The sequence below is a fragment of the Oncorhynchus masou genome, chromosome 3 (assembly GCF_036934945.1).
Source record: "Oncorhynchus masou masou isolate Uvic2021 chromosome 3, UVic_Omas_1.1, whole genome shotgun sequence".
NCBI lineage: Eukaryota > Metazoa > Chordata > Actinopteri > Salmoniformes > Salmonidae > Oncorhynchus > Oncorhynchus masou.
Genome location: NC_088214.1, coordinates 21,285,231 through 21,297,518, shown reverse-complemented (window position 1 = coordinate 21,297,518; position 12,288 = coordinate 21,285,231). Strand labels below are relative to the sequence as shown.

Genomic DNA, 12,288 nt, shown 5'->3' with positions numbered 1-12,288 from the left:
CCCAGGCTGTGTGAGCTGGTCCAGGACTGCTAGGGGATGTTCACTGTGGTCCAGCTCCACACCCTGCCAGGACCTCCTTCACCTCTACACAGGAGGTCAGAGAGAGTCGCACACACACCTACGGACACAGATTCACACACACACACAGACACACACATACACACCATCTAATGTAGGCCGTTCCACCTGAACTTCAACTTAGGGCTACAGACTATTGTTAGTCCAAGGTTTGTAAGATTGTAGTGATTATTTGCGAGTCTCCCTAGCAGGGCCAACACAGCTCTGGACCAAGGCCTGTGATATCTGATATCCGAGCCTGAAGCTACAGCTACAAAAACAGGTGTGAACTGTGAATGATCAATAGCTGCCAAATGTGTCGCCAATATGAAAGTCATGGACAGTTTCCACTGCACTCATTTAACCTATGTACCTCTCATAAGAACGTTCCATCCTGAGTTCAAGATGGCCGCCCACTGATCATCCTGCCATGTCACTGTCCCATGTTTACATGTAAAGTGATACATCATCGGTGCACGCACTGAACCTATGAGTTACTTTCCACAGTCAGGAGCTCAGATTAGTAACAGTTTAGGAACTGGTGTGGGGACACTTAGAGGAGGGGTTAGAGTGCATCCCATCATTTCGCAGGGTGTTGTCTACAGTCAGCCATGATGGATATATCACCTTCAGGAGCAAAAACAAAGGCCCAATCCCAAATCGACCCCTAAGCCCTGTGCCCATGTGGAGATCTGAGAGGATTGGACAGGTGAAAGTACGGTGAAACTTCCACCTAGCCTATCAGAGGTCAAGGTGGTGTGATAACCATATTACATACACCTGTTAAATCCTCTCAGATCTCCAGAAGTGCATAGGGTTTAGGGGTCAATTTGGGATTGCACCAAACAGATATAGCCACCATTTTATACTCTGTGCAAAAGAAAACATCCATGTCATATACAATAGCTGGTGTTCAATCTTTTAAAAGCCTCTCTATCAAGGCTTAAACTAGTGTTATTAATAATTTGTTGGCACTTAAAAACCTCCATATTTTAACCATCATTAAATCAACAATTACATAACGCTGATATAATGATGTACAGTCAGTTTAAGATAAATGTTAGTGTTGTCCTTGACTCCCCCTTTTCAGTACTCACATACTCCCACATGTAGAAAGCTACAATAACGCTACATTCAGATCTCAGTAACAAAATAATGTGTGAGGTGAGCTCAGTCTTTACCCTGACCTGTTGGACCAGTCTGGGCTGCAGAGCCAGTTATGTACACAGATACCCTGTGATTAGGACCTGGGGAACTGGTTCCTAACAACAGACTGAGTGACAGCATGAGGAGGAATAGGAACATCAACTCCACCTTTCACACACTGACTAACTGGTGGTCCTGAACTCAAAAAGGACAAGTTGAATTCAGTTTGGTTTCAGGGTGGGGATGCTATCGCTTTTTTTCAGGTTTTGCGACATCCAGACCCTCAGCCATCAAAACTGTCAATTGAAACCAATAGAAGCCATACTTGTTTTTGTGTGTGATTTACATAGGGTGTTTGTTCTAAGTTCCACTTTTCAGTGTGTGTGAGATTGATAGTGATAAAGGGAGGTGTGTGTGTATCGCACCAGTCTCAGCATGCTTTCTGTTGATTCTGTGAAACTATAAAGTGCCCCGCCTTAACAGATCTGTGATTCCATAGAAGTGAAATGAACGGTGATATTGTTGCACCTCCCTCCCTGTATAGCTTGTACCTCACTGTCTTCTTCATCTTCTCTCTCGCAGGTATAACAGACTCTTACCTGACAGACAGTATGGCCACCTGTGATACCACTCTAATTTATATTGAGAACCCATGGTATTGTGGTTCATTTATGTGAGCATAAGAAACTGCCTATGCAAACTCTCTGTACGGACTGAATTAAAGCTCAGACACACCGGTAGGATTGTCAACCGTTTGCCTGCCGACAGTACTTAGCACCTCTGAACAGTGTCGGAAGTCAATCTCTTTTGTGTTCAAACAGCAAAGACCTTGGAAGTCAACAGCTTTTATCCCCTCTATACCTGCCTCCTACACAACAAACCCTGAGACATACTGCAGGTAACTAGTGACACACACACACACACACACATACACACAGAACTGAAGTCTAACCCAACTCAACAGTTTGAGATGCTTTCGTCTCTCCTCCTTGTTTTTACCTCCCCAACTATTCCTCCAAACTCCAGATTACACCATTTTCCTTTACTCTGACTCTTTGTTGAACCTGTAGAAATCAAATATGCATTGTTGTAAGTAACTACCTGTTATGTGTTTCAGTGTGAGCTGAGCAGCCATCGCTTTAGCTGTCATCCACAAGTAAAATGCAGGTACTTTCAAATGCATCTTGGAATTCAATAAGAATGTATAGACATCACTGAGAAACTGTCATCTGTGATATGTATCTTATTAGAGACGTGTAGATGTAAATCAACTGAAGAGTTGACAGGAACATGATCACGTCCTGTTGTGGTGGACAGACGCTGGTGATTTGAACTGACTGTTGATAAGACAAGAGGCAACAACTGACGTAGAGAGCAGCCTTCACTATCTGTATGCATACTAAAATATCTACCAGGCAATATTTTCCATTGATCTGTGAAACCTTTACACTTTGACCTCTGGGATGGAGAAACAGTAATAGCCCAGAACAAAGTGAGTGGCAAAGTCAAATGCTTTCTGTCTATACCACTCTTTTTCATGTCAGTCATCAAATAAATGAATCAGAGCAACCACACTGAACCAGCAGAGCCTTGTGCTTTTTATTTGACAGTTAGACAGAAATGTGTTTTTTCACTAAGACACTTGATAAGTGTCTTACACTGACTAAGGGACTGGAGTTAGCAGTATGTGTGTGTGTCTATTGAGGCAGCACATAAGGGAGTGCTACACACTTAGGATTGCACTTTGCAAGTAAGCTCATAGTTTCTCACACCCATTTCTTTCTCTCCCTCCCTGTCTCTCTCTCTCTCTCTCTCTCTGTGTCTCTCTGTGTCTCTCTCTCTCTCTCTGTCTCTCTCTTGTCTCTCTCTCTCTCGCTCTCTCTCACTCTCCTCTCTCTATTAATCTGCAGTAATGACTGATCCCCTCTCCCCTTTCTCTTGTTCTCTTTATTATGATATTGGCTAATATCGGGGCGGCAGGGTAGCCTAGTGGTTAGAGCATTGGACTAGTAACCGGAAGGTTGCAAGTTCAAACCCCCGAGCTGACAAGGTACAAATCTGTCGTTCTTCCCCTGAACAGGCAGTTAACCCACTGTTCCTAGGCCGTCATTGAAAATAAGAATTTGTTCTTAACTGACTTGCCTAGTTAAATAAAGGTAAAATAAAAAAAATATATGAATGATACCTCCTATTCCCATCCCCCACTATACATCTCACTCTTCACCCATCCCCCACTATATCTCTCACTCTCCACCCATCCCTCTCCCCTCCAGTCTCAATGTAGTGATGTGGGTCAGTCTGCAGCAGTGTGCATTCATGTGCATTCATCTTAAGACAGCTAGGTGAGACAACCACATATCACAGTTGTAGTCAGAACACTATCTCAAAAAAGAAAATATCAGCAAAGTCAGTGCTAGTAGGAAAAGACAAGTGCCAGGTTGTTGTCATTTATCACCTCCAATGTCAGGTTCAAACTACTTTTTTATGATGCTATGCCATTATTTCTCTCCATGTTCAGGTTTGTGCGTGGATCCTGTGCGTGGAGCAGTCATTTGTGCAGCCTCTGTGTGATGCCCAGATACTGGGAGCACAGTGGACCCATGGTCACCAGCATCGTCTCAGACCCAGTACTTACCTCAGCCTCTACCTCAAGCCCAGCCCCAGGCTTTACCATATCCTGTGAGGCTGGATCCTCTGAGCCCAGAAACACCACCTAACTCTCTTTGCATGTTCTCGGGTCAGTATATATACTGTACACGTCATTCACCTTTGTGGCTTGAAAGTCACGCTGTCTTCCTTTATCAATTATTTTCAGGGTTGGCCCAGATGTTGTTTTGTTACAGAAAGACAAACAGTTGTTATTTTGAGTGTTTTGTGGCTGTAGCCTAACTGTATGTCTTGCTTTGTGAGAAACAGAGAGGCGTTCTTGTGGTGAGTCGAATGCATTGTGTTCTTCCGCTGTTATTCACAGTTTCCCTCAAGCAGTTGAGCCACTGATTCTGACAACCTTTTAAGGCCCTCCAATATAGCTAGCTGTGGACTGAAGAACAAATCATTCAAGGAATGTACTTTATAACACTCACACCTTGTTGGTATAAATGCAAAGTCATTTGTGAGTAAAATGTACCTGGTTTGTGTTCTTTTTATTGGATTAATCCAATATGTTTTGGTATGTGTTTATTGAATGACTTATCAATCAGGACAAGCTGCTCTTTCTCTATTTACTAATGGTAATTAAGAGATAACAGACAAGCTTCCAAGATATGTAACTTTCAAAACACAGAAATCTGGCCATTATGCATAATACGGGCCAGATTTATGAGTTTTGAAAGTTACATATCTTGAAAACTTGATTGCTGACATGCAATCAACATATCAACAATGTACTATTGAAACAAATGGCAAAATATATTGTATTTGGGTGGAGTTGTCCTTTAAGTGATCAAATCAAACTGAAGAGTAATGTAAGCCCTTAAGGTACTGGAAACAAATCCATTCACTGTCTGTCTGCATTACAGCCTATTTTATGTGCAAATGTAGGGAAAGTTGAGTAAATCACGACAAGCTGCATCTGTTAACATCCTGTGTCACAGCAGAGATCAAAGGTGAAACTGTGAACCCTCTGGATTAGTTCAGTTCTCCTTCCCTTGTCTTCCATGTTGGATCAAACTGTGAACCCTCTGGATTAGTTCAGGTCTCCTTCCCTTGTCTTCCATGTTGGATCAAACTGTGAACCCTCTGGATTAGTTCAGGTCTCCTTCCCTTGTCTTCCATGTTGGATCAAACTGTGAACCCTCTGGATTAGTTCAGGTCTCCTTCCCTTGTCTTCCATGTTGGATCAAACTGTGAACCCTCTGGATTAGTTCAGGTCTCCTTCCCTTGTCTTCCATGTTGGATCAAACTGTGAACCTCTCTCGATTAGTATGTTGGAACCCTCTCGATTAGTACCCTCTCGATTAGTACAGGTCTCCTTCCCTTGTCTTCCATGTTGGATCAAACTGTGAACCCTCTGGATTAGTTCAGGTCTCCTTCCCTTGTCTTCCATGTTGGATCAAACTGTCTTCCATGAACCCTCTGGATTAGTTCAGGTCTCCTTCCCTTGTCTTCCATGTTGGATCAAACTGTGAACCCTCTGGATTAGTTCAGGTCTCCTTCCCTTGTCTTCCATGTTGGATCAAACTGTGAACCCTCTGGATTAGTTCAGGTCTCCTTCCCTTGTCTTCCATGTTGGATCAAACTGTGAACCCTCTGGATTAGTTCAGGTCTCCTTCCCTTGTCTTCCATGTTGGATCAAACTGTGAACCCTCTGGATTAGTTCAGGTCTCCTTCCCTTGTCTTCCATGTTGGATCAAACTGGATTAGTTCAGGACCCTTCTGGATTAACCCTCTCGTTCAGGTCTCCTTCCCTTGTCTTCCATGTTGGATCAAACTGTGAACCCTCTGGATTAGTTCAGGTCTCCTTCCCTTGTCTTCCATGTTGGATCAAACTGTGAACCCTCTGGATTAGTTCAGGACTCTCTCACTGGTCTTTCATGTTTGATCAGCTGGCAGAATAATACAACAAACACCAATGCCTGAATCACACTACTTACACGAACCTGAACCATGCTGTCCTGGCTCGGATATTTTTTTTTCTTCAAATTGTCCTTTCCAGCACGGTTCGAGCAACTATGGTAACCAGGCCAGCACTGTACAGCTCTGCTTGGCTCTGTAGTATAGAAAAGGGTTTAATATATCTTCGTCTACACTCGTAAGTACCTTCTAACTTTTGACAGCTTGCCTTGGCTCTGTGTGAAGGCTCAGAGTTTTTTTAATCGAGTTGGAAATGATCTATGGAAAGTATTCATCCCTTCAGAAAGTATTCATATCCCTTGACTTATTCCACATTTTGTTGTGTTGAATTCTGAATTCAAAATGTATTAAATGTATTTGTTTTTCACCCATCTACACACAATACCCATAATGACAAAATTAAAAATGTGAGCACATTTGTGAGCACATTTATTGAAAATGAAAAGCAGAAATATCTCATATACATAAATATTTACACCCACGAGTCAATACATGTTAGAATCACCTTTGGCAGCTTTTACTGCTCTGAGTCTTTCTGGGTAAGCTGGTCTTGTCCTTTCCAGCACGGTTCCAGCAACTATGGTAACCAGGCCAGCACAGTACAGCTCTGTAGTATAGAAAAGGGTTTAATATGTCTTTATCTCCACTCATATACTTGGGCGGCAGGTAGCCTAGTGGTTAAAGCATTGGGCCAGTAACCTGAACGGTTGCTGAATCAAATCCCCGGGCTGACAAGAGAAAAGATATGTTGGTCTGCCCATGAACAAGGCAGTTAACCCACTGTTCCCTGGTAGGCCGTCGTTGTAAATAAGAATTTGTTCTTAACTGACTTGCCTAGTTAATAAATAAAGCTTTTTTTTTAAAAGCGTTGTACAATATTAGCACATTATTATATTTATAATTCTTCAAGATCTGCCAAGTTGCTTGTTGATCATTGCTGGACAGCCAAGTCTTGCCATAGATTTTCAAGCAGATTTAAGTCAAAACTGTAACTTGGTTACCAACACCAGTGTACATTATTTTTTATCCTGTACAGGTTTCCTTCTTTGCACTCTGTCATTTTAATTAGTATTGTGGAGTAAATACAATGTTGTTGATTCATCCGCAGTTTTCTTCTATCACAGCCGTTAAACTCTGTAACTGTTTGAAAGACACCATTGGCCTCATGGTGAAATCCCTGACCTGTTTTCTTCCTCTCCGGTAACTGAGTTAGGAAGGACGCCTGTATCTTTGTAGTGACTGGGTGCATTGATACACCATCCAAAGTATAATTAATAACTTCACCGTACTCTAAGGGATGTTCAATGTCTGCTTTTTTTATTTTACCCTTCTACCAATAGGTGTCCTTCTCTGTGAAGCATTGGAAAACATCCCTGGTTTTTGTGGATGAATCTGTTTGAAATTCACTGCTTGACTGGGGACCTTACAGATAATTGTATGTGTGGGCTACAGAGATGAGGTAGTCATTCAAAATAGTGATACAAAATCTACATTTAATACATTGTTTATTGAGGCTCTAAGATTTTTTTGGGGGGGGGGTCAAGGGGTGTGAATACTTTCTCAAGGCACTGTATCCTACATAAGTTGGTGTGCATGTGTGATCCCGGCCGCATCTCGTGCCATTAACTGAGAATGTGTCAGTTTGGTTAAGGGAGTAAACGCTTGCTATCCTTATCATCTCACAGATAAGAATTGCATTTTTATTTTCTCACAGAGCTAGTTATATCTTTCGTTTTTAAGCCAAACCACAGTGGAATATTGACAAGATGATTAAACCGCTAAGTCCCAGTTTCCGCACTTGCTGCTTGCCTATGTGAACCAGGTTGGTCAGTGTGGTGTCCTGTAGTGGTTTGTTTCTCTGGCTGGTACTGATGGTTGTGTTGGTGTTTGCAGGGTGTGATAGTTGGTGTGGATGAGGACATAGCCTACTCCTGGCCAGTCTGCAGCTTATGTGGGAGTGACTGCTTGGAGATGGCACCCCAAAAGCTGTAAGTCTTCAATGCACTTGCTGATAAGCTATAGTGGATAAGCCTAATAAACTGATTGAATTATTGGTTTACCAATACAATAGAATATAATAACTGAATTTTTCCCAGAGGGGTCTCGGGAACTCGGGATGGCTGGGAAATGTGAAGTCATCATCTGTATTATAACACCTTATGTCTGTGCTGTCTCTAGTCAAGCATTCGATTGTGTGGCTTGTGATTCCCTGGTGAGAGTCTGTGATTTTGAGTTCTAGTTATGTAAATGTGTACTGGCAAATGTCTGTATTTTCAATGTGTGATAGCAGTGTATACGCATATAGTATCAGAAATTGAAGTATGATCAAATCTAATCTTAATCAAGGTGTGAGCTCAAAACATCGTATCACTTTAAGGTTATCCTCATACTTCTGTATTTTCTTATAGTGTCGCTGTCAAATAAAGTCTTTGACTGTATCGTTATGAGAAAGTGAAACTGTCAAAAAATGCTCTGAAATAAAGTCCATGCTTATAATATCTTATAACATTCTTATAATGCATGTGCTGTAATATATGAAGAACTGTAGTTTGATGGACCAGTACAGGCCATTCAAACACCTAGTATGGTGACTATTCTCTCTCTGTGCTGTTTTCTAGCTCCAGCAGAGCACCATCATGCCTGTGTGTTACTCTGCAGCCTCTGGCCATGAGGGGAGTTCTCTCTCGCTCACCTGTTATGTAATATGCGGTACATTACCTTCCTTTTATTTATGCAGACAGACAGTGCTTATCTCTCAGTTAAGTATGGTTAAGTGCACCAGTACAGCATCTGGATCCTCCCATGTGTCAGAACAAACTCAGTATATTTGCTGACACAGTGACATCATTGTCATCTGTCCAATGTCCCGTAGTTAGACTGTGATAAGAGATCTGTGTCAGATTGGTAACAATGATTTGAAAGACAGGCGCAGGAATGCGTAATATTTTTTTAATTATACCCCATATTACGGCGTGTAAAGGCACGGGGACAAACACCAAACAAACACAGGGTTGAAACCCAAACAAAAGAGCGAGGAGTACCTCAAATAAATACACACACGCACAATGATTAACACACGGGACGAGACCCGTAATCATCTGCGCAATCCACAAGTGCACAAAAGCCCAAAACACACAGCACAGGTACTCACACGCACCAATGTACATTGTAACAATAATGGACAACACCATGATGAACAAAGGGCACATATATACAAATACAATTTGTGGGAATAGGGGCCAGGTGTGCGCAATGAAAGTTCGAGAGGGATCCGTGACAATCTGTTTAGAACAATGGCCTCACTCACTCACACAGATCAATAGTGTAAGAGAAGCCACATGATACTAGTGTCGCTGAAGTTGGCTCTATATTGCCTTCTAATATATAACCACTAGTTTCACCACATACCACCATCAGAGCCATATATCTAAATGTATGGCTCTGACCATCATATACCATCAAGCATTCTTGGTATATTCTTGGCTTACATCCATTATTGAGAATCCGGGCAACCCAGGTTAACTGAAGTGGATCAGCACCACATACCGTATCCAATACATATATTGTCTATTGAATTTTTGCATTTTTCCCCCCACCAATCTAATAATAACAATACTGTGTTTTGTCGTCAGAAACTATATTATACGAGTAACATTGACATTTGATGGTTAGCTTAGCTCCAACTTTTGTTCTCATTAAGCATGTCTAACTTGTATGTAAGACCATATCCTAAGACTATTGATCCATGGTTAGGTTTTGATTGCCCATGTGCTGGAGTTTCCAGGTTGCAAGATGGAGAATGTGTTGGGGAGGGAGGTGGGCCCCATCAGCGCTTACATTTGTGTGGTCACCAGGAAACCTGCCCTGTGCATCGGCCTGGAAGACATCTGCCTCTGAGGCTGTCAAAGTGGGGAGTGGGACCCCATGAAATAAATCTGTAAGACTGAGGCCTCCTCAGCCCAGCTCCACAAGCTCTCTCTGTACAGAATGTGAATAATTGGTGAACAAATAGATCTGTTTGTGTGTTACTGATGGGTCAGGACCCAGGAGCTGACAGCCCAAGGTTAGAACTGACAGACCAGAGAGGAGCAACATGTCAGACTTGGCCCACGTGGGTCCAACTGGTGACTGTAAAATATGCATGTTTGCTGTAAATAGCCACACGTTTCTCTGTGTTTCCTTGAATATCTACCTCCTAATATATTTCTGAAGATGAATGGTACTTATACTCTGTCAATAAACATTGTATTATGCTAGTGTATGTATAGTTATTTTTTCATTTAAAAAAATTATTTTACCTTTTTCTGGTCTTTATTTAAATAGCCGTGAAAATGTCATTCTACAGAGGTGGCCCAACTCCAACTGAGGTAGATTCTTGGCACCACCAGATCCAAATAAAACCCACTTTAACCATTCCAAGTAATTTATAATCACTGATGTATACTAATAATCTATGCATCTCAAACACACACACATAGACCATGATTTGTATGACTTTTCAGCACTTTTATTAGAGATTCCATAGACAAATATTTCAAGTTTTTTATACAAACTATATACAAAAACTCAAACTATATACAAAACTCTTATACAAAGTTTGGAATTATAAAAACATGTATCATATCTGGTATAACAATATGTAAATGAAGCGGTAAAATAATTTAATATACAAAAACATTTTTCCCAAAAACGATTATGGCAGCAATATGGGAGTAGGCCTCCGGTTTCCAGTACATTTCCAGTGCCATAAATGTACGCTTTTTGTAATGCATCTGTTACACAGATGGTAATAAAAGTCTGTTGAGGTATGTATTTCAAAAGCTCAGTTCAGTTCATTAGAAAGTGACAATTTGTCACCGGATGTCCCCACCCGTGGTCCCCACAAACGAGGAATTGTGATTGGGAAGCTGCTTGAAGAAATCCCTCAGCCCAGTGAGCTCACGATTTAGCTGATCGATGGTTTTGTGTAATCTGTCATTCTCTGAACCCAGTTCAAGCATATTTTGCTGCATTTCCACGTTGCGTTGCTTTGCCTTGTCCCTGCTTTTCCTCACCGCAACGTTATTCCTCTCGCGTCTCTGGCGGTACTCATGACTGTACCTGTCAACATTATTTTTCCCTCTGTCCTTGCCGACCTTCCGGGGAGAGGACTGGGTTGAGCTGACACTGGAGTGGCTTGAGATGGGCTCTGGGGTTGTTGGCGGAGTTGGTTGTCCCATGAGACGGCTCACGGAGGTCTTTTCGCAGGTTTCTATCTGTGAAGGTAACGACGAGGACATGTCACTGTCGCTCCAGTCCGATTCCTGCTTGACCGGTGCGCTGAAGGCCCCCTTGTCAAATCCCCCCTTGAGTTTCCTCTCGAACTCTTTTTGGCTTCCAAATGCGTATGCGTTGGTTGAACAACTTGACATATGTTGCATGTTGCTGGACGATGTTGTCGAGGCGGACATGCATAAGTCGGTCTTTTCTTGCTTCACAGTGTTGAATAAGTCAAGGAAAAGTTCATCGTTGCAGAGTTCCAGGTGTGGCACTGCTGTCATCGACTCGATGTAGGAGCTGAAGTCGATGGCACTCTCGTCGTCGTACATTGCAGGGGCTGTACTTAACTCGGCCATGGTGTTTTCCTCGGCCGTGCCATGATCACCTCTACCGGGTTTACAGACCCCCTGGAGACCGCTGCTCAGTTTATTGTCGTAGAAGTTGATAGGCTCCACCGCCCAACTCATGTTGCATTGTGAAGATACGCACTGAGAATCCAGGCTGTATATGTCGCACATGAACTCTGCTTTCTGCCCTCGTGGGATCGGACGTCAATATATTTCGTTAGTAGTCAAGTAGTTGGAACAAGCTTGATACAATGCAACAATGTATCACGCTCACTCTGTATTAATGGAGCTTCTTTTTTATTTTCCACCCCGTTGCTTCTTTCAAGTGGTGTTTAGGTTTATCCTAAAATAGTGGCTGCATAGTCACTGTAGGTTATGACCTGTTTCTAACTTCTCTGAGGCGTCTGTATTTCGCGGAGTGTATTTTGTACTTTCCCCTGCTTACGTCAAAGGTTTAACTCCCCCTTTGACAAGCCAGTAGAGTTGAGTTTGAATCACGTGGTCGCCTCTTTTACTACGCCACCCTCTTTACTACGAGTGGTTTGATTCACAAGTGCATAATTTCATGCTGCGTATACCAAGCCAGAGTTTATAGACCCCTTTGTATTTGCAAACATTGCCGCAAGAGGGCGATGCGGGCAAATTGGTGGCAGAACACGGGGAGTTCTTATAGAACGCCTGCAAAAAAGCCTCTATTTACATGTTGTTTATGAGTGCATTTCACACAGGACATATGAATGTCCTGCTTAATATAATGTGTGTGTCATAATCGCAAATCAACTGCATTTATGTTTAAAAAACACTTCAACCAGTAAAATGGCGCATTGGCTAACTTTTGCTACAGTTTATGCCAATGAGCACAAGCATTCCAGATAACAACTGCTGCATCCAAAATAATTATTTTACA

At 42.2% G+C, this 12,288-nt stretch overlaps 1 protein-coding gene and 1 long non-coding RNA gene across 4 annotated transcripts; one reads left to right on the top strand and one right to left on the bottom strand.

Annotated features, from left to right (window-relative positions):
• Nucleotides 1-272: 272 nt before the first annotated feature.
• On the top strand, nt 273-10,034 carry LOC135512656 (uncharacterized). Of its 3 annotated transcripts, none has more exons than XR_010451446.1 (5): nt 273-2,101; nt 2,321-2,370; nt 3,722-3,940; nt 7,669-8,484; nt 9,560-10,034. It is a non-coding gene; the product is annotated as an uncharacterized LOC135512656 (long non-coding RNA). The 3 variants fall into 3 exon arrangements; XR_010451445.1 differs by having other exon boundaries at nt 275-2,101; nt 7,669-7,763; nt 8,394-10,034; XR_010451444.1 differs by having other exon boundaries at nt 276-2,101; nt 7,669-10,034.
• Nucleotides 10,035-10,260: 226 nt separating this feature from the next.
• Nucleotides 10,261-11,803, bottom strand: LOC135512649 (CCAAT/enhancer-binding protein delta-like). The gene has a single exon (XM_064934891.1). It carries the CDS (start codon nt 11,550-11,552, stop codon nt 10,629-10,631), a length of 924 nt encoding a protein of 307 aa, XP_064790963.1. The 5' UTR covers nt 11,553-11,803; the 3' UTR covers nt 10,261-10,628.
• Nucleotides 11,804-12,288: the final 485 nt, after the last annotated feature.

Excerpts from the sequence above, each read along its gene's own strand:
- LOC135512649 (XM_064934891.1), bottom strand. The coding sequence starts at position 11,552 with ATGTGCGACATATACAGCCTGGATTCTCAGTGCGTATCTTCACAATGC.